General features: G+C 42.5%; 2 protein-coding genes across 5 annotated transcripts in view; both read left to right on the forward strand.

Annotated features, from left to right (window-relative positions):
* The first annotated feature begins 1,646 nt into the window (after nucleotides 1–1,646).
* On the forward strand, nucleotides 1,647–15,743 carry LOC116530114 (protein PET117 homolog, mitochondrial). 2 transcript variants are annotated; one of them, XR_004259840.1, is made up of 4 exons: nucleotides 1,647–1,842; nucleotides 6,667–7,373; nucleotides 9,652–9,770; nucleotides 15,621–15,743. XR_004259840.1 is itself a non-coding variant. In XM_032248082.1 (2 exons), the coding sequence occupies exons 1-2, from the start codon at nucleotides 1,747–1,749 to the stop codon at nucleotides 6,814–6,816; spliced, it is 246 nt and encodes an 81-aa protein (XP_032103973.1). In that variant the 5' UTR covers nucleotides 1,647–1,746; the 3' UTR covers nucleotides 6,817–7,618. The 2 variants fall into 2 exon arrangements, 1 of the variants encoding a protein (XP_032103973.1); XM_032248082.1 differs by lacking the exons at nucleotides 9,652–9,770; nucleotides 15,621–15,743 and having other exon boundaries at nucleotides 6,667–7,618.
* Nucleotides 6,683–23,563, forward strand: part of KAT14 (lysine acetyltransferase 14) — a 42,929-nt gene continuing 26,048 nt past the window's right edge. The window contains exons 1-3 of one of the 3 annotated variants that reach the window (XM_032248079.1): nucleotides 6,683–7,373; nucleotides 9,652–9,770; nucleotides 15,621–15,742. In XM_032248079.1, coding sequence (XP_032103970.1) covers nucleotides 7,115–7,373; nucleotides 9,652–9,770; nucleotides 15,621–15,742 — 500 coding nt within the window. In that variant the 5' untranslated portion in view covers nucleotides 6,683–7,114. The remainder of the gene's footprint in view (nucleotides 7,374–9,651; nucleotides 9,771–15,620; nucleotides 15,743–23,563) is intronic. The other 2 variants (XM_032248080.1, XM_032248081.1) reach the window with 2 other exon arrangements.

Here is a 23,563-nt window from a genome sequence, read left to right on the forward strand (position 1 = left end):
TTTTAAAGACGGGATTTCACCATGTTGGTCAGGCTGGTCTTGAACTCCCGACCTCAGGTAATCCGCCCGCCTTGGCCTCCAAAGTGCTTGGATTACAGGCGTGAGCCACCACGCCTTTCTTCTTTTGAGATGGAGTCTTCCTCTGTCACCAGGGCTGGAGTACAGTGGTGCCATCTCAGCTTACTGCAGCCTCGGCCTCCTGGGTAGCTGGGATTACAGGTGCACGCCACCACACGTGGCTAATTTTTGTATTTTTAGTAAAGACGGAGTTTCATCATGTTGGCTAGGCGGGTCTTGAACTCCTGACCTCAGTTGATCCACCCACCTTGGCCTCCCAAAGTTCTGGGATCACAGGCGTGAGCCAATGCGCCCGGCCAAAGGCACTACATTTCTTGAGAGCAATAGCCCTCTCAAGCCATTTACGCTCACATAAGAGACTGGAATAGCAAAGCGCTATGAACAGTGAGGAATGTTGTAAAAGTCCCTAGTGAGGCTTAATCAATACTGTCTATAGCCTTGTCCAACGGAAGAAGCTCATTCTCTGTGAATTCTAGTGGGAAAGAATGATTGAATGATAAACACTTCTTCATTGGCTGCTCTATCAGATACTTAAAGTTTCTGGGAGGCCCTTTTACCCAAGGAAGGAAAGTGAAAATGTGTCTTGCACAATTGCTTAACTTATTCCCAACGAAAAGACTTCATTCTAGGGCCGGGCGTGGTAGCTCACGCCTGTAATCCAAGCACTTTGGAGGCCAAGTCGGGCGGATCGCCTGAGGTCGGGAGTTCCAGACCAGCCTGACCAACATGGTGAAACCCTGCCTTTTAAAAAAAAAAAAAAAGACTTCATTCTATCATTTATTTCACTACTAATGTGGACATAAGGAATCCTGTATTACTGGCGCAGAAACTGGGTGTAAAAGTGATGGCAAAGATTATATGGGCGGCAGGGCGCGGTGGCTCGTGGCTGTAAATCCCCTCTGGAGGCTGAGGGAGGAGAATCGCTTGAATCCGGGAGGGTTGCAGTGAGCCGAGATCGCGCCATTGCACTCCAGCTTGGGCGACAGAGAGACTCTGTATCAAAAAAATGAAAAAACCAGAGCCTGATCAGTCGCTCCACAGCGTCAAGATGAGAGCAGGTAACGGCGACGACAGCGTTTAATAACAACGGGTCCTCAGGCAAAAACTCCACAGATCGAAGTCCCGCGCCTCTGAAACTGTCCAACGAGGCGGTCTTCTGGGGGAGCCTGACCCGCCACAGGAGCAATGAGGGGCTGCGTTTAGGTGAAGCCGGTATTGAGCAAAGCGTCTACATCAGTCAGGCGCTCAGAAGGGACGTCTGTGGGAGAGGGGTCTGCACGGTGCTCCTGCGGGAACCCCCGACCCCTCAGGCCGTCCCCCGCAGCCTGAACCGGCTCAGGCATGGAACCCCTACCGTCCACCCTGGTAAGGTGCCGGGGCCAGCTTGGGCTGGGACTCCTGACATTTGAATCTTGGCTTCTCTAGGGGCGCACCCCGTCGGCCTCCTAACGCCGAGGCCGACGGGGTGCGCCCCTAGAGAAGCCAAGACTCCGCAGTACTGGGGCGCCCCTCGGTGCTCGGCTCTCGATTGCTCTCGCCTGGCGGCGACGACCGGGGCTCTGCGCTCGAGGGATCGAGCCTGGGCAGAACCGGCGGCGGCGCGCAATCTGCGGCGGCCCCCGCGCCTCTGGCGGGCGGGAGAAGGAGGCCGCGGCGGCCAGCGCGGGGATGTCGAGGACCTCGAAGGTGGTGCTGGGCCTGTCGGTGCTGCTAACGGCGGCCACGGTGGCCGGCGTACATGTGAAGCAGCGGTGGGACCAGCAGGTCGGTGTCACGTGACCGTCTCTTGCGGGCCCCGGCGCAGCGGCGACCTGGGGCCTCTGGTGGTCTCTGTCCGTTCGGTTCTTCACCCCCTCCTCGCGTCTTTCCCTCCCGGCGGCGCGGCCCAGCACCCCATGCGTTTCCGGCCGGGCCGCCTTGCTAGGCTCCCGGAGCTGCCGCTCCCGGCGGGCGTGTGCAGCCGGGCGCTTCAGGACCACTCGGCCGCCGGCTTAGCGCCCTGGGAGCCCCGCGCCGAAGGGGCCTTGCGCCGCGCACTCACGCACGCTCTTGGGGTGCCCAGCGGCTCTGTTTTCAGGTCGCAGCCGGCCGGCAGGGTGCGGACCTTTCCACATCTCACTTGGGCCGCTGGAAAATAGAAGCGGGGGGAAGGAGTTCCTTGGGGTGCATTCTGCAAGTTACCAGCCTCTCTTCTGGCCCAAGGTTGCGGCTAAAGCCTCATGTGTTTTAAGTGCTATTGATTTTATCCAATAGTAAGAGAGTCCCCCTCCCCCATACTCGCTTTGGCCAAGGTAATTTGGTGAGATATTTGCACTTCTACTTTAAATGAACAGTTTGCTACGGAAACTGTAGAATCTGGGAACGATAGAGATAAAAGGCTCCAAATTTTCTTTTTGGTACTTTTATTTCAGGAAGTATCCATGACCTACTGATGAGTGACTGACCATCTATTCTTTCCTCTCAATTCATATTTTCTTTCTTGATCAAGTTGACAGACCTTTAATGGCTGATTACTGTGTTGAAGCTACCTCACTAAGCACCTTGGGAATACAAAGATAAGGAAACTTCACTCCTCCAGAGTCTATCAGTGGTTCACAACCGTACTGAGATCAGGGAATTGGGTCCTTAGTGAACTTTCAAAGAGCACCTTGACAGTGATTGGGATTGAATCTAGTTCACCAAGGGTGAAAATAATGGACTGGATGAATCAAGAATAAACAGTCTTTTCTTGATTTGCCTACCCAGAGCTTTGAACTGGCTATGTGCTTGGTATACAGAGATGAAACAGATGAGGTCTTTGTTCTTGGTGTTCACGGACTGTGGAAATTAGAGGAGAGGAATCATACAAGAATTTTCAGGAGGGAGATAAGGCGACTTAATGAAAGGGCACAGAAGAGATCAGAGATTTGGGATTAAAAAATGTGCTCCTAAGGGGATAGTTCTTGGAGTAGAGGCAGAAGACTTCCGCCTCTTAGAAGGAAAAGGAAAAGGTGGTGATCCCGGGAAAACTTGAGATGGGGTAAAGTTTAGTATGACAGATGTTGTTCTGACGTCAGTGAAGTGATTTTTGAAGGGTTAGGGTATGGATGGGTTAGAACTTGGCTTTGGACCATATAAACATCAGATGTTCCCTGAAAGTTTTTACAATGTGACTAAGGCTTGGTCCCCACCCCAGACGATTTAAACCAGAATCTCTTGGGGATGGGGACCTGGTTCAGCAATGTTTTCATTTTGGGTTTTTTTTGTTTTTGTTTTTGTTTTTAAAGATAGGATTTCACCATGATGGCCAGGCTGGTCATGAACTCCTGACCTCAGGTGATTCACCCACCTCGGCCTCCCAAAGTGATAGGGTTACAGGCGTGAGCCATCGCGCCCGGCCTTGTTTTTGTTTTTGAGATGGAATCCCACTCTTGTCGCCCAGGCTGGAGTGCAGTGGCGCGATCTCAGCTCACTGCAACCTCTGCCTCCAGGTTCGAGCAATTCTCCTGCCTCAGCCTCCTGAGTAGCTGGGTTACAGGCACATACCACCATGCCTGGCTAGTTTTTGTATTTTTAGTAGAGACAGGGTTTTATCATGTTGGTCAAGCTGGTCTCAAACTCCTGACCGTGTGATCCGCCTGCCTTGGCCTTGCAAAGTGCTGGGATTACAGGCGTGAGACACTGTGCCTGGCCTCAGCAATGTTTTAAAAGCAACCAAGAGGATTTTAACACAGGGTTGAGAACCAGTGTGTTACAACGTGGAACAGTGGTTATTTGTAAGTTAGAGATGAAGAAAAGGTTGACCAGAGGCTGGGCATGGTGGCTTATGCCTGTAATCCCAGTACTTTGGGAGGCTGAGGCAAACAGATCCCCTGAGGTTAGAAGTTTGAGACCAGCCTGACCAACGTGGAGAAACCCAGTCTCTACTAAACATCCAAAATTAGCCAGGTGTGGTGGGGCATGCCTGTCATCCCAGGTACTGGGGAGGCTGAGGCAGAAGAATCGCTTGAACCCCGCAGGTGGAGGTTGTGGTAAGCCCAGATCCGCCATTGCAGTCCAGCCTGGACAACAAGAGCGAAACTCTGTCTCAAAAAAAAAAAAAAAAAAAAAAAAAAGGTTGAGCAGAATAACCTGTTTTGTTTTGTTTTTTTAATGTACGGTTCCTCATTAGGGGCTTACATTGTATTAATAGCAGTAGGAAAGACTAGGACAAATGATTAGCACAGTGGATGTATCAGAAGTTTCAAGGAAGCAAGAAATTAGATAATGACTGTTTCCTGACTGTCTACCACGTACCAGGCAGTGTGTTAAACACTTTACGTACATCGTCTTTAATCCTCACAGTAACCTAGCAAAAATGAAGCAGTGCTACATGAGGAGCCAGAGTTCTAGGTGTTAGGGTTGGAAGAATAAAGAGATCTTTCGTGGTTAGAAAGGTAGTTCAGTGACAGTCATGGGAAGGATGTGTGAGGCAATCCGCATAGACCTTGAAACCTGGAGGACAATAGCAAATAATGGAATGGGGAACCAGATCATAAGCACACATGACATCTCTGAGAAGGAAGGGTAGGATCTGGGAAGCAGGTGTGGAAGGAATGATTCTGGTGAATGGTGTGGGCTTGGGAGGGTGGGTATTGGTGTATCATGGTATAAAAGGAACAGGACAAGAAGACCTGGGGTCAGGGGAGTGGAATAAGCACCTCCATTTTTGTCTCAGTGGGGATCTTGCCAAGGGTGCATGGTTCAAGACAGCTGGGTTTCAGTTGAGTTATATCAATCCCAGGGCTCCTTCAGATCTCCCATAATGAAGCTGTAGACCTGGAGAAGGTCCAGCAGGTAGGTATTATATTAGCTGAATTTTTAAAAATAGGTAAAATAATTTGGAAAAAACCCCACAGACATATGCAGGCCCTGGGCCCCACTCCCATTAATTCTACTGTATTTAGCCACTATTAAAAAAAACTATTGGCTGTGTGTGGTGGCTTATGCCTGTAATCCTGGCATTTTGGGAGGCCAAGGTGGGCAGATCATTTTAGGTCAGGAGTTCGAGACCAGCCTGCCCAACATGATAAAACCCCATCTCTACTAAAAATACAAAAAAATTAGCTAGGCCTGGTGGCACACGCCTGTGATCTCAGCAACTTGGGAGGCTGAGGAACAGGAATATCTTGAACTCAGAAGGTGGAGATTGCAGTGAGCCGAGATCGTGCCATTGGACTCCAGCCTGGGTGACAGAGTGAGACTCCGTCTCAAAAAAAAAAAAAAACAACAGAGAAACTTCATTTATTTTGAGATGGGGTCTTGCTTCTATCACCCAGCTGGGAGTAAAGTGGCGGGATCTCATCTCACTGCAGCCTGTGCCTCCCAGGCTCGGGTGATCCTATCACCTCAGCCTCTGGAGTAGCTGGGACAACAGGCACACGTCACCACGCCCTACAATTTTTTTTTTTTTTTTTTGTATTTTTGCTGAAGATGGGATTTTGCCATGTTGCCCAAGCTGGTCTAAAACTTCAGAGCTTAAGCAGTCTGCCTGCCTTGGCCTCCTAAACTGCTGGGATTACAGGAGTGAGCCACTGGCCTAAAAACAGAGTATTTTGTGAGCAATAAACTGTAAAATTTTAGTTATTAGTAATGACTGAATTGATGTTTTTAAAAGTCTAATCTTGGGTGTCAGGTCCGTGTTCTGGAATTCTGTAGTTTTTTAGTGCTTACTAAGGTAACTACCATTGATGGGAATTTATTTTTTCCTCTGGTAGTAGCATTCTTCTTTTTTTCCTTCTCTCTGTTATATAATTAATAATTCTTTATGAGTTTTACATTTTTAACTTTACATGCTAGAAGTGAAGTTCAGATTTTAGTAATCTGCTTTTTTTTCTCTTGATGTTTATTGTTCAGCTAGGGTAATTGCTAACAGAAGGGTAGTTTACAGTGTTACTGTAGTAACTTGCCAAGGTTTTAAGCATTACATATAAATTAAACTTTTAAAATTTAATATTGGCCAGGCGAGGTGACTCATGCCTGTAACCCAGCCTTTGGGAGGCTGAGGTGAGCAGATCACTTGAGGTCGGGAGTTCTAGACCAGCTTGGCTGACATGGCAAAACGCCTTTCTACTAAAAATACAAAAATTAGCTGAGCATGGTGGTACACGACTGTAATCCTAGCTACATGGGAGGCTGAGGCTCGAGAATCACTTGAACCTAGGAGGTAGAGGTTGCAGTGAGCTGAGATCACGCCACTGCACTCCAGCCTGGGCAACAGAACAAGACGCTATCTCAAAAAATAAATAAAATAAAATAAAATTTAACATATTTTATTTTTTATTTAACAGTTTTTTTTTCTGTTATTTCTTAAATAGTCTGTACTAAATGCTCAGGAATTTCTTAAAATATGAGAAATCATTTCAGTAATAACATTTAACACTACCAAATTTATTTGATGGTTTCTTTATTACATTTTACATTTGTACAGAAAATTAAAATAGTAACTGGGTATTTGGAATCTGAAAGTTTTAAGTGTATTTTGGTAACACTGTCATTTGGATTTGAATGGTACAAGGATGGGGACCACCTGTTCGGGATGTTACTGAAATCTGTTTCTTACGTTTTTAGAGGCTTCATGACGGAGTTATCAGAGACATTCAGAGACAAAATCGGAAAAAAGAAAACATTCGTCTTTTGGGAGAACAGATTAAATTGACTAAGCAACTTGAAGCAGAAAGAGAGATGTTATTGGCAAAAGGATCTCAAAAAACGACTTGAATGTGAAATATCAATGGGACAGACAACATGAGTGTATGTGCGTGTGTTGATGGAGAGTAGCTTAGTGGTGTCTTCATCTTTTTTTTGGTCACTGTCTTTTTAAACTTGATCAGGTAAAGGACAGTGGATCATATATTGTAAATTACTGCTTTCAGTGTCCCTTATATCTGAATAAAGGAGTGTGGGCAGACGCTCTTTGGAAGTCTCTGTATGATCCTGGTAGAAGCTCTGTTAAGGTCACTGTCCAGAGCTTAGGGTTGTTACTGAGAAGCACTGCTGAACTTGTGAGAAGGAAGGGATGGATAGTAGCATCCACCTGAGTAGTCTGATTAGTCGGCACGATGACGAAGCCACGAGAACATCGACCTCAGAAGGACTGGAGGAAGGTGAAGTGGAGGGAGAGACGCTCCTGATTGTGGAATCTGAGGATCAGGCATCAGTGGACTTATCACACGACCAGAGTGGGGATTCCCTCAACAGCGATGAAGGAGACGTATCGTGGATGGAGGAGCAGCTGTCCTACTTCTGTGACAAGTGCCAAAAATGGATACCAGCCAGTAAGGAGCTTCTCAATTTCTTTGATTTGTCAATTCCAGTGTGAAGGTTTGTTTTTCCAACCTGTGAAAGAAATGTGAATATAAAAGAGACCCAAATAAAAGGATAATTATATTTATTGTCTAGTTAATCAGCTATCAATTTATATAAAACATAGGCACGTTTGTACTAATGAAACTTACTGTCGACCTCTATCACGTTGTTCACAATTTTGATGGTAACTCAATAAAAATGAGAAAATTGGAAATCCTGTGTTACTTAGAGAATTAGCCATATTTTTCTAACAAGATCATATAGATTTGGGGCCAAATTCCAATCCCAGTGTAGAATTCATGTTCAAGTTTATAAAAATTACTTTGTTAACATTTAACTTATGTGGAGAACTGCTGTTGTATACCGAAGAGAAGTTAGATGAGCACATTGAAGGTGTTTTTTGCTCTTTTTCTAGAACCAGTCTTTTTTCCCATTTTCCTTTTTTTCTTCTGGCAAGAGATAACATCATACACACTCCCTGATTGCCCCAATCTTGAGGTTTTTTTCTTTTTTTTGTTTTTGAAGATGGAGTTTTGCTTTTGTTGCCCAGGCTGGAGTGCATGGTGCAATCTCGGCTCCCGGGTTCAAGTGATTCTCCTGCCTCAGCCTCCCAAACAGTTGTGATTACAGGCATTTGCCACCACACCTGCCTAATTTTTTTTTTTTTTTTTGAGACAGCGTTTCGCTCTCATTGCCCAAGCTTGAGTGCAATGGTGCGATCTTGGCTTACCGTGACCTCCGCCTCCCAGGTTCAAGTGATTCTTCTGCCTCAGGTTCCCAAGTAACTGGGATTACAGGCATACGCCACCATACCTGGCTAATTTTTTATTTTTAGTAGAGATGGGGTTTCTCCATGTTGCTCAGGTTGGTCTCGAACTCCCGACCTCAGGTGATCTGCCTGCCTCCCAAAATCCTGGGATTACAGGCATGAGCCACTGTGGCCATTCCCAATTTTGAGATATTCCATGGTCAGCTTCCTGGCATTCAAGGAGTATGGCTTGCCAGCCATCATATGGTTCGTACCAAAGCAGGATTTTCCCATTAGGCAAGAGACTTTACAGATGTATGTACCTGAGGAATGCTTTTGTGTGATAGAATCTGTAACCAAGTCAGAGAAATACATATATAATTGTGAAGTGGGTCATTTTCTGGCATGTGGAATTTTTTTCTTAAAATGCGTTCAACTTCAGATTTAGTTACTGTTAACAAATTAATAGTAACATTTTCACAGGAAATGTAGAATTTGTTAGCTGATTTTTGCTTCTGAGTGGTCTCTGCTTATTAAATCCAGGTTCTGCCTGAATTCTCAGTGGCTTTCCTTTTGTCCTGTGAGGACAAATTTTAAGCTGCTCTTTGTGGTCAGGACCCTGCTAAGTGTAGCTTTGTTGATCCCCACAGAAGTTTGCAGTTAGGATGAACTTTTCATTCTTTACAAACAATTCTTTCTTATTCCTAGGTATTTTTCCTAGGAATACCTTTGCACAGGTATTTTTCCTTTCTGGAATATGCATCTCCACAGGCTCCATTCTCCCTTTATACAAAGACACCCCTTTTCACCTGGCCAATTTCTAATCCTAGGCCTCCCCCTAACATAGGTTGGGTCCACTTTTTACTTACCCTCACACTGCCCAGTGGTACATACCACATACCACTCCTGCGGTTTTCATGTGTCACAGAAATGTAACTCCTAGGCTCTGCTTCAGAAGTTGATTCCTTTTATCTGGTCTAGAACCAAGTATATTTAGAAAACCAGGAACGATTCTGATGCACTGTGAATGTGGAGAACCACTGTGCTGTTGTGATTACCTGTTTTCTCTGCAGCCCTCAGGGAAGTGCAAACCTGTGAGAGCAGGCACCATTATCTGTCTTGGACTTTGTATTCCCAGTTTCTAGCGCAGTGCCTGGTATGCAGAAGGAGCTCATATTTTTTGAAAGAATGTGTGAAGAGACCTGCCTCTGGGAGTCAGGAATGTGACAGTTGGGAAATCCAGCAACAATACCTGATTTTCCAGTACCTTTCTCCTAAAAGTTACTGGATCCTACAGATCTTAGTGGGCGTATACTTAGGTGTTAGAAGAATAGAAGTCTTTCTTACTGCCTTCCTCTTTCCCATCTTGCTATTGTGTGTTTGCTCAAGAAAAGAAGACTCAACATGGGAAAGGAAAATCTGGGTGATAAATGGATTATACCTTGGGGTTACCACTGCTCTAGATAAACCCATGATGTGACTTTCTGTTTTTCTTCTAGGTCAGCTGAGGGAACAGCTCAGTTACCTTAAGGGTGATAATTTTTTTAGGTTTACTTGTTCGGATTGCTCGGCAGATGGCAAGGAGCAATATGAAAGGCTGAAGCTGACATGGCAGCAAGTGAGTAAAAAGCCCTTCCCCGAGTCCCTGAGGGTGGTTCCCCCAGGAGTTTGTTGGAATGAGTATCTAGAAACTTAGGGATGAGCTTTTGAGTTGTTTGGAGGGGGACTTTTTATTTTGCAATGAAATTAGATACCGAATAGGTGGAGAAGGGAGTGAAAAATATTTGCTGTAATCACTGCGCTTTGGGAGGCCAAGGTGGGTGGATCACCTGAGGTCAGGAGTTGGAGACCAGCCTGGCCAACATGGTGAAACCCCATCTCTACTGAAAATACAAAAGTGGTGGGCCATTTTTGTGGTGGTAGGCCCCTGTAATCCCAGCTACTTGGGAGGCCGAGAGGCAGGAGAATTGCTTGAACCCAGGAGATGGAGGTTGCAGTGAGCTGAGATCACGCCACTGCACTCCAGCCTGGGTGACAAAGTGAGACTCCATCTCAAAAAAAAAAAAAAAAAATATATATATCACTGCTGACTTGGTGAATTGAGTTTGAGAGGCATGAGAATCTCGTGATTTCATTTATATGTGATACCAAGCTCTGGTTATAATTGAAAATGAAATTCTTATTTTCCTGGCAGCCATTTTAAGAACAATAAAACTATTTTTTTTTTTTAAATGGAAAGATGGCTATGTTGTAAATAGATTGGGAAGAACTAAGGTGACTGATTGCAAAAACCAACATAACCCAGCTTTCTGCATTTGAACTCAGAGGTGTTTGAATATTTTTTGTTTGCTGAAATACTTGTTCACTTTTAACCGTCTCTAATACCAACACCTTAATCTAAGCCAGCTGTATCCTAAACAATAGCTTTTTACTGATCTCCGGGTTCTATTAAATTGTTTGCTTTTGCTTCTATATCAGTATGTTAATATGTTAATAATAGGGCACCAGTATATATATGCTTTTTAGTTCAAAAACCAAATGAAGCCAGACATAGTGGCTCACATCTGTAATCCCAGCACTTTGGGAGGCTGAGCCTGCCAGATCGCCTCAGCTCAGTAGAGCAGCCTGGGCAATGTGGTGAAACCCCGTCTCTATAAAAAACAATACAAAAATTAGCCGAGTGTTGTGGTGGTGGGTGCCTGTGGTCCCAGCTTCTCAGGAGACTGAGGTGGGAGGGTCACTTGAGCCTGGGAGGCTGAGGCTGCAATGAGCTGTGATTGAGCTACTGTACTACAGCTTGAGTGTCAGAGTGAGACCCTGTCTCAAAAAAATGAATTATATATTACTCAGTTATGTTCATTCATTCAACAAATACTGAGTATCTATTATGAACCATGTGCTATTCTAGGCCTGAGTCTACTGTGGTGAATGAGATAGCTATGGCCTCTGCCCCAAGACAGCTGACATTCTGTACGTACTTAATTTAGATAATATACAGATAAACAAGATAATTACCCATAGCACTTTTTACTTTGACGGGTGATAAAGATTTTAAATTACACCATTTTAGCCACTTGTGATGTTCCTTATAAATTGTAGTTGCTTTAGCAGCCTTAGACTATTATCTTAATTATCAGTGCTTTATTAGGACATCTGAAGAAATCTGTCAGTGGTGAATTTAGGAAGCCTTTTCTTTGACTTGCCTGAAAAAAATGTAAGTAGAAAATGAAGAGAAGTTTGTATTGAGGATAGAACCTCATGAATATTGTAATTGGGACCTTTTTCTCAAGTGTACATGGGATACTGTGTGTAGGCAAGATTTTATTAATATATGAGATATATAGATATAAATATAATAATTTATAATTATCTTATAAATTATTGTGATATGTGCACACAGGTAGATTTGTATTTGGCCTGCAAGTGGTTTCTCATAAAAGCTGTAAAATGGGAGAGAGCAAATATATGTAATTTGTTACTTTCAAAAATGTGAGTTTTCCATAGAGGTTCTTTTTAAAAGAAAAGCTGGCTTTTGCTTATTTTGCTTAAAATATATAATATTGGCTCACTTTGCATATTTATTTATTCATTTTTATTTCTTCTTTGAGGTGGAGTCTCGCTCTGTTGCCCAGGCTGGAGTGCAGTGGCACGATCTTAGCTCACTGCAACCTCCGAGTCGCAGGTTCAAGCAAGGCTCCTGCGTCAGCCCTCCCTAGTAGCTGGGATTACAGGCACGTACCACCATGCCTGGCTAATTTTTTTGTATTTTTAGTAGACACAGGGTTTCACCATGTTGGCATGGCTGGTCTTGAACTCCTGACCTCAGGTGATCCACCGTGCCCACCCAGCCACTTTGCATATTTAATTAGACTAACATACAAATTCTTTTCATTTCTTTTCTTTTCTCTTTTTTTTTTTTTTTTTTTTTTTTTTTTTTTTGAGAGGGAGTTTAGCTCTGTCCCCCAGGCTGGAGTGCAGTGGCACGATCTCAGATAACTGCAGCCCCCCCACCTCCCAGGTCCAAGCAATTATGATTCGGCCTCTTAAGTAGCTGGGATTACAGGCGCCTGCCACCACACCTGGCTAATTTTTAGTAGGGATAGGGTTTCACCATGTTGCCCAGGCTGGTCTGGAATTCCTGACCTTAGGTGATCCCACCTGCCTCAGCCTCCCAAAGTGCTGGGATTATAGACTTGAGCCACCATGCCCAGCCAAATTATTTTTTCACTTCCAAAAGACATATTGATGGTGGATACTAAACTGGTAGGATGAAGTGATAACTTAGATTGCACACATCTGGTTCTCTGCAAACAAGTGACCTGTGTTTCTAGTTGCATCTGAAAAAGCCCACCTTTGATTGAAGACCTGAAAGAGAATCAGTTGGTCTTGAATAGACTTCATTGATGTCACTAAATACTTAGCATATTGAAATGTGGGTTTTCTGTCTTTTTAAATCTCAAACTTTGTTGATTTACCAAAGAAATAATAGAAATGCTTGCAATGCAAACAGCATTTTGTTTGTATTATAAAATACTTGTAATAAAGAGGTCTGATCGCCCTTCCTGCCACACTCCTTTTCTGTGCCCTTTCCTCCTCCTTGGTGACTCCTGTCAATAGCAGTTCTATACATAGGAGAAACTTTATCAAACATTTGGGAAGGATAGGGAAGTTTTTACATTGTTTTCCTGGAGACTCATTCTTATGGCACAAATAAAGATACTATGATCGATCTGTGTTCATTATTTTTCTAGTGTTCTTCAGCGTATACTGAGTACCTGCCAGCTGTGATCTAGGCCCTGTGGATACATTGGTCCACAAGACCATCTTCATTACTGATGGGCTTTGTCTGGTAGCGTGAGAGCAGAAAATTATACTGGGATTCATTCCTTTTTTTTTTTTTTGAGACGGAATTTTGCTGGAGTGCAATAGCGCTATCTCAGCTCGCTATCTCAGCTCAACTCGTCCGTCTCCCGGGTTCAAGTGATTCTCCTGCCTCAGCTTCCTGAGTAGCTGGGACTACAGGTGTGCCCCACCATGCCTGGCTAATTTTTGTATTTTTAGTAGAGATGGTGTTTCACCTTGTTGGCCGGGCTGGTCTTGAACTCCTGACCTCAGGTGATTCATCCACCTGAGTCTCCAAAAGTACTGGGATTATAGGCATGAACCACTGTGCCCAGCCTGGGATTCATTCTTTTAGATTATAAATTCCAGGAGAGGAGGAAAAACAGGTCCTTTGTATATTAGTATATAGTTTGTCCAGTCAATATTAGGTGATAATAGAAAAAGTTATTTTCAAGTAAATATGTGAACTTTAACTTTTTAAAGTCATAAAATATCTCAATTATACAGAAAACTCATAAAATAACAGCTACTTTATCACTGAGATTATCAATAGATACATGTTTCTGAGATACTCTTGGAGTCTTGAGAGTGGGCAAAGATTGTTCTATGATTTTCTTAAATTATTTATTGAGCAATAACTTTTTGAAAATTATGATGAAATATGCATAACATATAGTTTACCATTTTTTAGTGTACAGTTCAGTAGCATTAAGTACATTCACATTGCTGTGTAATCACTACTACCATCCATCTCCAGAATTTTATCTTTGCAAAATGGAACTCCATGCCCATTAAACACTAACTTCCCAGGAATATTGATTGTTTAAAGGAAGATGTTTGTTGGCTGGTGTAGACTGGATGCAGATGTAACTGGAAGTCATTGTTAAAAATCTGTTCATGGGGTTGTTTATAGATTGTCTGCAAGTATTACAAGTTTAAGAATGTAGGAAATTGAGGCCAGGCACAGTGGCTCATGCCTGTAATCCCAACACTTTGGGAGGCTGAGGTGGGTGGATCATGAGGTCAGAAGTTCAAGACCAGCCTGGCCAAGATGGTGAAACCCCATCTCTACTAAAAATACAAAAAAATTAGCTGGGCATGGTGGCAGGCACCTGTAATCCCAGCTACTTGGGAGGCTGAGGCAGGAGAATCGCTTGGACCTGGGAGGCGGAGGTTGCTGCGAGCTGAGATCAAGCCACTGCACTCTATACTCTAGACTGGGTGACAGAGCAAGATTCCATCTCAAAAAAAAAAAAAAAAAAAAAAAGAATGGGGGAAATTGAGTTAGTGAAGTCGTCAGAATTACTGGGCCTCTTTGAATGGTATAGATATAGGTCTTTCTATAGGACTATTGGGGATTTAATGCTGTGAATACAGATGTTGGGGGCATTAACTGCAATTTACAGTCCTTACAGCAACGGGATGCTCCTAATCCTTACACAAGGATTAGGCTGGGTGCAGTGGCTCACACCTATAATCCCAGAAATTTGGGAGGCCAGGACAGGTAGATCACTTGAGGTCAGGAGTTTGAGACCAGCCTTGCCAGTCTCTACTGAACATACAAAAAATTAGCCAGTCGTGGTGGCATGCACCTGAGGTTCCAGCTACTTGGGAGCTGAGGCAGGAAAATTGCTTGAACCCAGGAATCGGAGGTTGCAGTGAGTTGAGTTCGCACCATTGCATTCCAGCCTGAGCATTGCAATGAGACTCCATCTCAAAAAAAAAAAAATAAACACACAAAAAAACTACATGAGTATATGAGTATAGATGCAAAGAAAAATGTCTGAAAGGACAGTGATTATTCCTTGATGGTGGGTTTCAAATGATTTTTACTTCCTCCTTTGCTCTTTTCTGTATTACTGAAGTGTTTTACAGTTAGCCTGTGTTATTTATGTTTCTGGAAAATACATCCCCATTTGGGGTCATGAATTCCTCATCTGTAAAATAAGAGTGGATTAAATTAGATTAGGAGTTTGCACCCTGAGCTCTGAGGGTATCTTGGAGCCCGCTGAGAATGGGCTGAGCGGCCCGGCCTTTCCTTCTTCTCCGATGCTGATTTCATTTGAAGGAGGGATTTGACAGCTAAAAATGGCTAAGTCACTGAGTAGATATAGCATGTGGCATTATTTTTAGTTCAGAAATTCTGAGAGTCTTTTTTCCTTCTAATAGCTTAGAAAAGTATATACAAGGGTGATTTTTAGGATATTTGATAAAGGGTAGTGCTGTTGGTTAGAAAATGCTGGCTGGAGTAGGCACCAGGAGGCCTCCTGCTGGCCAGTAGGTAGCCCTTGATTTAGGACTGCACTGTGTAGGGCGCGGGATCCTTGGGACAAAGCCTGTTTATCTACTGATTCAGAGGCAGCTCTGTTGTAGCCATTAGTTCAACCACACATTAGCCCAGCGTGTGTGGCACACAGAATTAAGTGGATTAGTGATACCTAACGAAAGTAAAAAAGGAAGTAAATTCTACCTTGGGTATATTCCAAGATACTGTCCTTCCTTCCTTTGTTCCCTCTGTTTCCTACCATTGCTACTCAGAATATAAAACAGAAGAAACTTTTTCCCCCTCAAGATTAATATCCCTAACTGTGCTGTTTCTCCACCCCTTGTTTCACTTGTGTTTCAGGTCGTCATGTTGGCGATGTACAATCTGTCTCTAGAAGGAAGTGGACGTCAAGGTTATTTCAGGTGGAAAGAAGACATCTGCGCTTTTATTGAGAAACATTGGACTTTTTTACTAGGAAATAGGTAATTTTTTTTTTTTTTTTAAATCTTATAGTTGAGGGAATATGTAAAGAATGAAGTATACAAGATTTGAGACAGCTTAATGTAGCCTTGTTAGAGATTTGTTTTAATTTTTTTTGAGACAGAGTCTTCCGCTGTCACCCAGGCTGGAATTCAGTGGCACAATCATATCTCACTGCATCCTCAACCTCCTGGGCTAAAGTAATCCTCCTGCGTCAGCCTCCAACACACCTGGCTTTTTTTTTTTTGAAACAGAGTCTTGCTCTAACCCCTCAGTTGGAGTGCAGTGGTGTAATCTCGGCTCACTGCAACCTCTGCCTCCCGAGTTCAAGAGATTCTCCTGCCTCACCTCCTGAGTAGCTGGGATTACAGGCATCTGCTCCTATAACTAGCATCCCAGCTAGTTTTTGTATTTTTAGTAGAGACAGGGTTTCACCATGTTGGCCAGGCTGATCTTGAACTCCTGACCACAAGTAATCCACCCGCCTCGGCCTCCCAAAGTGCTGGGATTACAGGCGTGAGCCACCGCGCCCGGCTTTACTTTTTTATTTTTTATAGAGACAGGGGTCTCATGTTGTCCAGGCTGGTCTTGAACTCCAGGGCTCAAACAATTCTCCTGCCTCAGCCTTCCAGAATGCTGGGATTATAGGTGTGAGCCACTGTTCCTGACTTTGTTAGAGATTTAGAATGTTTACTTGTGGTAATTACAAAGAATTTTTGAATTCCAGAGAATGTTTTTACTTTTTTAAGATTAAAAACTTGGCTGGGTACGGTGGCTCACACCTGTAATTCCAGCACTTTGCAAGACTGAGGCGGGCAGATCACCTGAGGTCAGGGGTTTGAGACTAGCCTGACCAACATGGTGAAACCCCATCTCTACTAAAAATACAAAAATTAGGTGGGTGTGGTGGCAGGCTCCTGTAATCCTAGCTACCTGGGGGGCTGAGTCAGGAGAATCGCTTGAACCGAGAAGGTGGAAGTTGCAGTGAGCTTAGATCACACTTCACTCCAGCCTGGGTGACACAGCAAGACTCCACCTCAAAAAAAAAAAAAAAAAAAAGAAAGAAAGAAAAAACCAACAAAACAAGGACAAGAGAGGAAAAATAATGGCAGTTACTGACTGCATCTGCTTAGGTTGCCCTTAGTTAATAGAGTTTTGTGTTATTATTTGTTTTTAACTCTGGAAAGTAGACACTCTTTCATACTTTTAACTATTTTTCATAGTGCTTAGCAAAGTCTGGGCACATGTGCATATGGCTTGTTCATTAATCACTGTTTATCATTGCGCTCTGATTTTGCTTCTATATGCTCTCCTCAGTGGCTGCTTTGGTTCATTAGACTCGGGGATGCTGATGCACAGACCTTGTGACCATATGTTTTCGCCAAAGGTCTGTGGATCTGACAAGACTTTTATTGCTCTTGGGGACTTGTGAGTTTGCTACCACATTGGTGAATTTTTATTTGAGATTCTGATTGTGAGTTGCTATCTGAAGTCCTGCATGAGATTTGTGAATCTTGCATAATGAGGTTAGTTTAGACATGACAAAGGCTCTGATCACTTCAGGTCAGGACAGGGAGTTCATGCCTTTCCTTACTTGGGGCTCACTGCACCGTCTGTTTCTTCAGACGCTGAGAAATGACAGCTTTGCTCATGTTACTGAGACTGTGGGAGGGCAGTCAGAAGGAGGGTGACCTTCTGCAGGCTGCTGTGAGAAAATGGAATAGACTCCCTGCATTTTTACAAAAGGGGTTATTTTAGTTCTTGAGCTATTTAGTGGTGCTAAGAAAAGAATTGACACTATAACTGGTTTTTTCTCATAAGGAAAGGAAATCTGTTGTTTTAGTTCAATGATTTAGCACTATTTATGGAACTTAATGTACCCCATTTATAAGGGATAAGAAAGGGAAAAAACTGATAAAATTGGATCTTGGAATGTTTTCATTATCTTCGACTGCTGTTCTATGTAGTGGGTTATCTCCTGGAACAAATTGGATTTAGATGGCCTGTTTTTAAGGATATTGCTGGATTTTTAACAGAAGTTGTTTTGTTGCTTCATTTGTTCATTTCTAGAGCATGTTCTGAGAGGAATCAGCTGAGCCTTATTTCTCTTTAACATGCCACTGAAAGGCATTAATTACTCTCCAGTCTCTGTGCAATTTATTAAACTAGTGTTTTGGCCATATTGGTATATCACCTGAATTGTTATTTATTTGATCTTCCTATTTAAATCAGGTCACTTAAAAATACATTAATTTTAAAAAGAAACTTCACATCACCATGGTAAGTGGGAAACCTATATAAATTGTCATAAATAGAATGTAACAATAAAAATAAAACAATGCTGTTAAATTGTAGCTGGATCCCATGGCATATAATGGCAAGGCAAGGCTTTCTTTTCCAGTCAAAAAGAGGTTACAAGTGCTAATAAGAATTTAAAGCAGTAAACTTTCTCCTTGGTCTAACCAGAAGAAGCAAAAGAGAATTAGAAATCACTGTATGATTCTTGCTACCGGGTTTCATGCTACAGTGCTGTTCTTCGCTTTTGGAACTCCACTTTAAACATGAGTGATTGGAAAAGTCCCCAGAAACTACTACCCCTGAGTAGTTACCACTTGCTCAGGTATCTCTGTGTGTGAATGGTAACACGATCACCATGCTCCAGAAAAGCTGTCTGTAAAAAGCATTTATATTTAAGGTACACTTTTTTCATAGCTACTAAAGATTTTCATTCTGCTATCCATAGGATGTATTTTATTTATTTTATTTTATTTATTTATTTTTTTGAGACAGAGTTTCACTCTTGTTGCCCAGGCTGGAGTGCAATGGCACGATCTCAGCTCACCACAACGTCTTCCTCCCAGGTTCAAGCGATTCTCCTGCCTCAGCCTCCCAAGTAGCTGGGATTACAGGCATGTGCCAACACAGCTGGCTAATTTTGTATTTTTAGTAGAGATGGGGTTTCTCCATGTTGGTCTTGGACTCCCCACCTCAGGTGATTCGCCTGCCCTTGGCCTCCCAAAGTGTTGGGATTACAGGCATGAGCCATTGCCCCTGGCCTTATTATTTTATGTGTGTGGCGGAGGCTTGCTTTTTTGCCCAGGCTAGAGTGCAGCGGTGCAATCTTGGCTCATGCAACCTCTGCCTCCCAGGTTCAAGCGGTTCTCCTGTCTTAGTCTCCAGAATAGCTGGGACTACAGGTACATGCCAACATGCCCAACTAATTTTTGTATTTTTAGTAGAGACAGGGCTTTACCCTACTGGTCGGAGGGTCTTGAACTCCTGACCTCAGGTGACCCAGCCAGGACATACTTTAAATTCTTAAAAATTGTAACCATTTTTCATTTGTCACGAGACCTCAGAGAATAGTATACAATGTAATGAAGTTCCAAATTTTCTTTCAGATGTTTACAGATTTTTCTTTTATGCCTTTAATGTGTTATTAAAGTTAAAATGTAAAAAAGTGTATTTTTTTAGTGCTAACTTAAATAATTTTATGTACCATTGTAGAAACAAGTTAAAAAGTATATGAAAACTTAATTATTACTGAATAATTGGCTAGTATTTGTTCATTTAATCTGCTTTTATAGTCCTGGCCTTAAATTCTTCCAGAAGGTATAGTTTTGATTAGTGAAGAATAGTTTGAATATTTTCCTCTGTTACCATATTTTACTGATTTTTTTTTTTTTTTTTTAAAGACGGGGTTTCACCATGTTGGTCAGGCTGGTCTTGAACTCCCGACCTCAGGTGATCCGCCCGCCTTGGCCTCCAAAGTGCTTGGATTACAGGCATGAGCCACCATGCCCAGCCCTGATTTTTTTAAGATACATAATTTTGCAAAATTTGACATCTCTGACAGCTAGATACATCTTATGGTTACTGATAGGTCATAATTTAATTGGTAGTTAGTTTTTTCTTATTTGTACATAAAATGGTGTATCTGAAAGTTAATGGATCTTAGCATTGATGAAATGTGATAGAACATATTGGTAGTATCCACACTTCAATCAACTATATGAGGAGGACTCTGGGAAGGTGGCAGATAGGAAGCATCTGCCTTCCTGCTTGGACAACAGTTACACTGGCAGAATCTGACTGATGGAAGTGTTTTGGAACTCTGTAGTCTAATAAAGGCTTGCAGTTTCCAAGGGAAGGCATGGACAGTATATTGTGTTTAATAGTGGTCAGTTTAGTTCTTAATGCAGTAGCAGCTACTCATCCCCCTTCCCCAGCTGCTAGGGAGAGAGCTGTTTGTATGTTCCTGGAGCAGCTTACACACAGCTTGGAGCATCCATGGTGGGCAACAATAAGCCGTTTTCCAAATATTGGGTATTTGTGCTCTGATTACTGATTACTGCATCTAATCATAGAGGTGAAAAGAGGTGGCAGCCATTGTTGTTGGAGTTCCCCACATTGCAAAAATGAGTAAAGGAATTTAATAGACATTTCTTCAAAGATATAAAAATGTCCAATAAACACATCAAAAGATACTCAACATCACTAATCATTAGGGAAATGCAAATCAAATCTATAAGAAGATACCATTTCATACCCCTTAGGGCAACAATGATCAAAAAACAGAAAATAACAACTGTGGGCAAGAATGTGGAGAAATGGGAACCCTTGTGCAGTGTTGGTGGGAGTGTAAAATTGTACAATCATTATTGGAAGCAGTATGGTGTTTCCTCAAATAGTTAAAAATATAACGATCATATCTGACATTTTCACTGCTGGGTATATACTCACAAGGATTGAAAGCCGGGTCTCAGAGGTACTTGTATATCCATGTTTTTAGCGGCATTATTCACAATAACTGAGACGTGGAAGCAACCCAAGTGTCCATCAGTAGATGAATGGATAAGCAAAGTGTGGCATATACATACAGTGGATATCACTCAGTCTTAAAAAGGAAGGAAATTCTGGCACGGGCTGCAGTATAGATGAACCTTGACATTGTGCTATGTGAAACAAGTCAATCACAAGAAAACAAATATTGTGTGATTCCACTTACTTGAGGTACTTAGGGTAGTGAAAATCACAGATACAGAACGTAGAATGGTGGTTGTCAGCACTTGGTGGGGAGGGTGGAATTGAGAGTTATTGTTTAATGGATATAGAGTTTCAGTTTTGCCCTATGAAAAGCATTCTGAAGGTGGATGGTGGTGGTGATTGTACCATGTGAATGTACTTAATACCACTGAACTCTACACTTAAAAATTGTTAAGATAGTAAATGTTTAGGTGTATTTTACCACAATAGTAATTTTGGGGGGAAAGTATTCAGGCCATTTATAAATACCGTGTTTGTATATGTCCTGGCAACAAATTTATTCCATTCCACACAAATACTTCATTATGTGTCTATACTGTGATTTGGCTGGCTATGTTAGTTTGCTAGTGACACAAACTGGATGGCTTAAACAACAGAAATGTTTTCCAGTTCTAGAGGCTGGAAATCTGAAATCCAGGTGTTGATAGGGTTGATTCCCTTTGAAGGCTGTGAGGGAGAGTCTATTCTATACCTCTCCCTGTCTTCTGTTAGCCTCAGGCCTTCCTTGGCTTGTAGAGGATGTTTTCCCTGTGTCTTCATGCATCTTCCCTCTCCACAGGTCTGTCTCTATCCAAGCTTCCCCTTGTCTAAGGACACCAGTCGTATTTGTTCAGCCCAGTGACCTCATGATCACTGTTTGCACATAAGGTCACATTCACAAGTACTGGGACTTCATTTTGGGAGGACAAAATTAAATCTGTAACACTGGCTGATACTTTTATAAACATTTATGTTACTTCTAGTTTTCCTGTGTTTAAGTTAGCCTTGTAGGGAATATTCTTGTATATATGTCCTTTGTGTTTTTGTGATTAGATTTGTGGGGTCAGAGGGTACACACAATTTTGCTGTACATTATGAAAGTAACCTCAAGAAAATATATGCCAGTTTATAGTCCCGCTGTCAATGTACAAGTACACACCCATTTTCCACACACTAAATAACACATTGGTTTTTAAAATCTTTTGAGCCTTTTTCAATCTTTTTGTTGTTTTTGTTTGTTTGAGGTAGGGTTTCACCCTGTTATGCAGGATGGAATGCAGTGGCACAATCATGGCTCACTGCAGCCTTGACCTCTCAGGCACAAGTGATCCTCCCACCTCAGCCTCCCAAGTAGCTGGCACCACAGGCACATGCCATCACACCCGACTAATTTTTTATTTTTATTTTTGTGGAAATGAGGTATTTCTATGTTGCCCAGACTTCTTTTTGTTATTGCAGTAAAAATGGTGAAAATTTACCATCTTAACGAGTTCTAAGTGTACAGTTCAGTAGTGTTAAGTATGTTCACATATTTGGATATAGATTCACAGATTGCCAGAACTCTTTTCATCTTGCAGATCTGAAACTCTATCCCTATTAAATAACTCTCCATTCTCCCCTCCCCATAGCTTTAGGCAGTCACCATTCTACTTTCTGTTTCTATGAATTTGACTATTCTAAATAGTTCATATATGTAGAATCAAAATAGTTCATATATGTAGAATCATACAGTATTTGTCTTTTTATGACTGGCTTATTTTGCTTAGCATAATACCCTCAAGGGTTATCCACATTGCAGCATCTGACAGGATTTCCTTTATTTTTAAGACTGAATTATATTCTATTGTATATGTTTATACTACATTGTATATTAGAGGGGTTTGGAAAGATTAGAAAAAGATAAGAATGTAAGAGAGGTACTTTGGGACCAAAAGGTTGGGGGTGTCATTCTCTCACAGATAGTCGATGCTTTTTTTGACACTGACTTTTGTTCTTGTCGCCCAGGCTGGAGTACAATGGTGCAGTCTTGGCTCACTGCAACCTCTGCCGCTTGGGTTCAAGCGATTCTCCCACCTCACCCTCCTGAGTAGCTGGGATTACTGGCATGTGCCACCACACCTGGCTAATTTTGTATTTTCAGTAGAGACAGGGTTTCACCATGTCCGCCAGGCTGGCTTCAAGCCCCTGACCTCAGGTGATCCACCTGCCTCGGCCTCCCAAAGTGCTGGGATTACAGGCATGAGCCACCATGCCTGGCCTCAGGTAGTGCTTATGCCTACTATAGCTTAGCTTATTTGTTTATTTTCTGTGTTTTCTATTAATAGTACATCTCTGTTCTTCAGAATGCTTTTCCTTTGCCTTCCTAGAAATATCTTCCAACTGTTAGACTGACCTTCTTGTGAAAGACTGTCTTTTAGGATTTCCAGCAATTGATTTGTGTTTTCAAGGTGGAAAGAGAACAGTTGTCTTAAAGGAATTTTCAACAGTGTACCCAAATAGTTGACATTATGCACGTTTTGTTATTTGTCATGCAGTAGGTGCTATCTCTGTTTGTGGAGCATACCACATAGTTTTGTTACCACTGTAGTGCATCAAAGTAGATAGGATCAGATTGAGAGATGTGTGTGACTCCTCTGGTAAAGTGAGCTGTTTACTGGAGCCAGTGATTAACTTCTATCACAAAATGCCCGGACTTGGAGTTATGCTTTTTGTGTGCTTTATTCTTGGGAGCTGTGCTTAATTCACATAAAAAAGCAACTTAATTAAAACTAGCCTATAGAATTCCACAATTGTGATGATTGTGATTGAGAAGTATTTTATGTGCTTTGTTTGAATTGTTTCATTTAATCCTCACAGCAACCCTGTGAGGTAAGTTCTATTATCCTGATTTTTCAGATGAACAAACCAAGACTGCTAGAAGCTGATAGTGCCAGGGTGTGAAGCAGGTGGACTCCAGAACCTCTCTCCTGCCTCTTGTGCTCTGCTCCTTCAGCAGCTGGAGGTGCCATTACATGTTG

This window comes from Sapajus apella, unplaced genomic scaffold, assembly GCF_009761245.1.
Source record: "Sapajus apella isolate SASKATOON/1434 unplaced genomic scaffold, GSC_monkey_1.0 scaffold65, whole genome shotgun sequence".
NCBI lineage: Eukaryota > Metazoa > Chordata > Mammalia > Primates > Cebidae > Sapajus > Sapajus apella.

Excerpts from the sequence above, each read along its gene's own strand:
- LOC116530114 (XM_032248082.1), top strand. The coding sequence starts at position 1,747 with ATGTCGAGGACCTCGAAGGTGGTGCTGGGCCTGTCGGTGCTGCTAACG. Across the intron at positions 1,843-6,666 it reads AGCAGCGGTGGGACCAGCAG|AGGCTTCATGACGGAGTTAT; the intron begins GTCGGTGTCACG and ends TTACGTTTTTAG.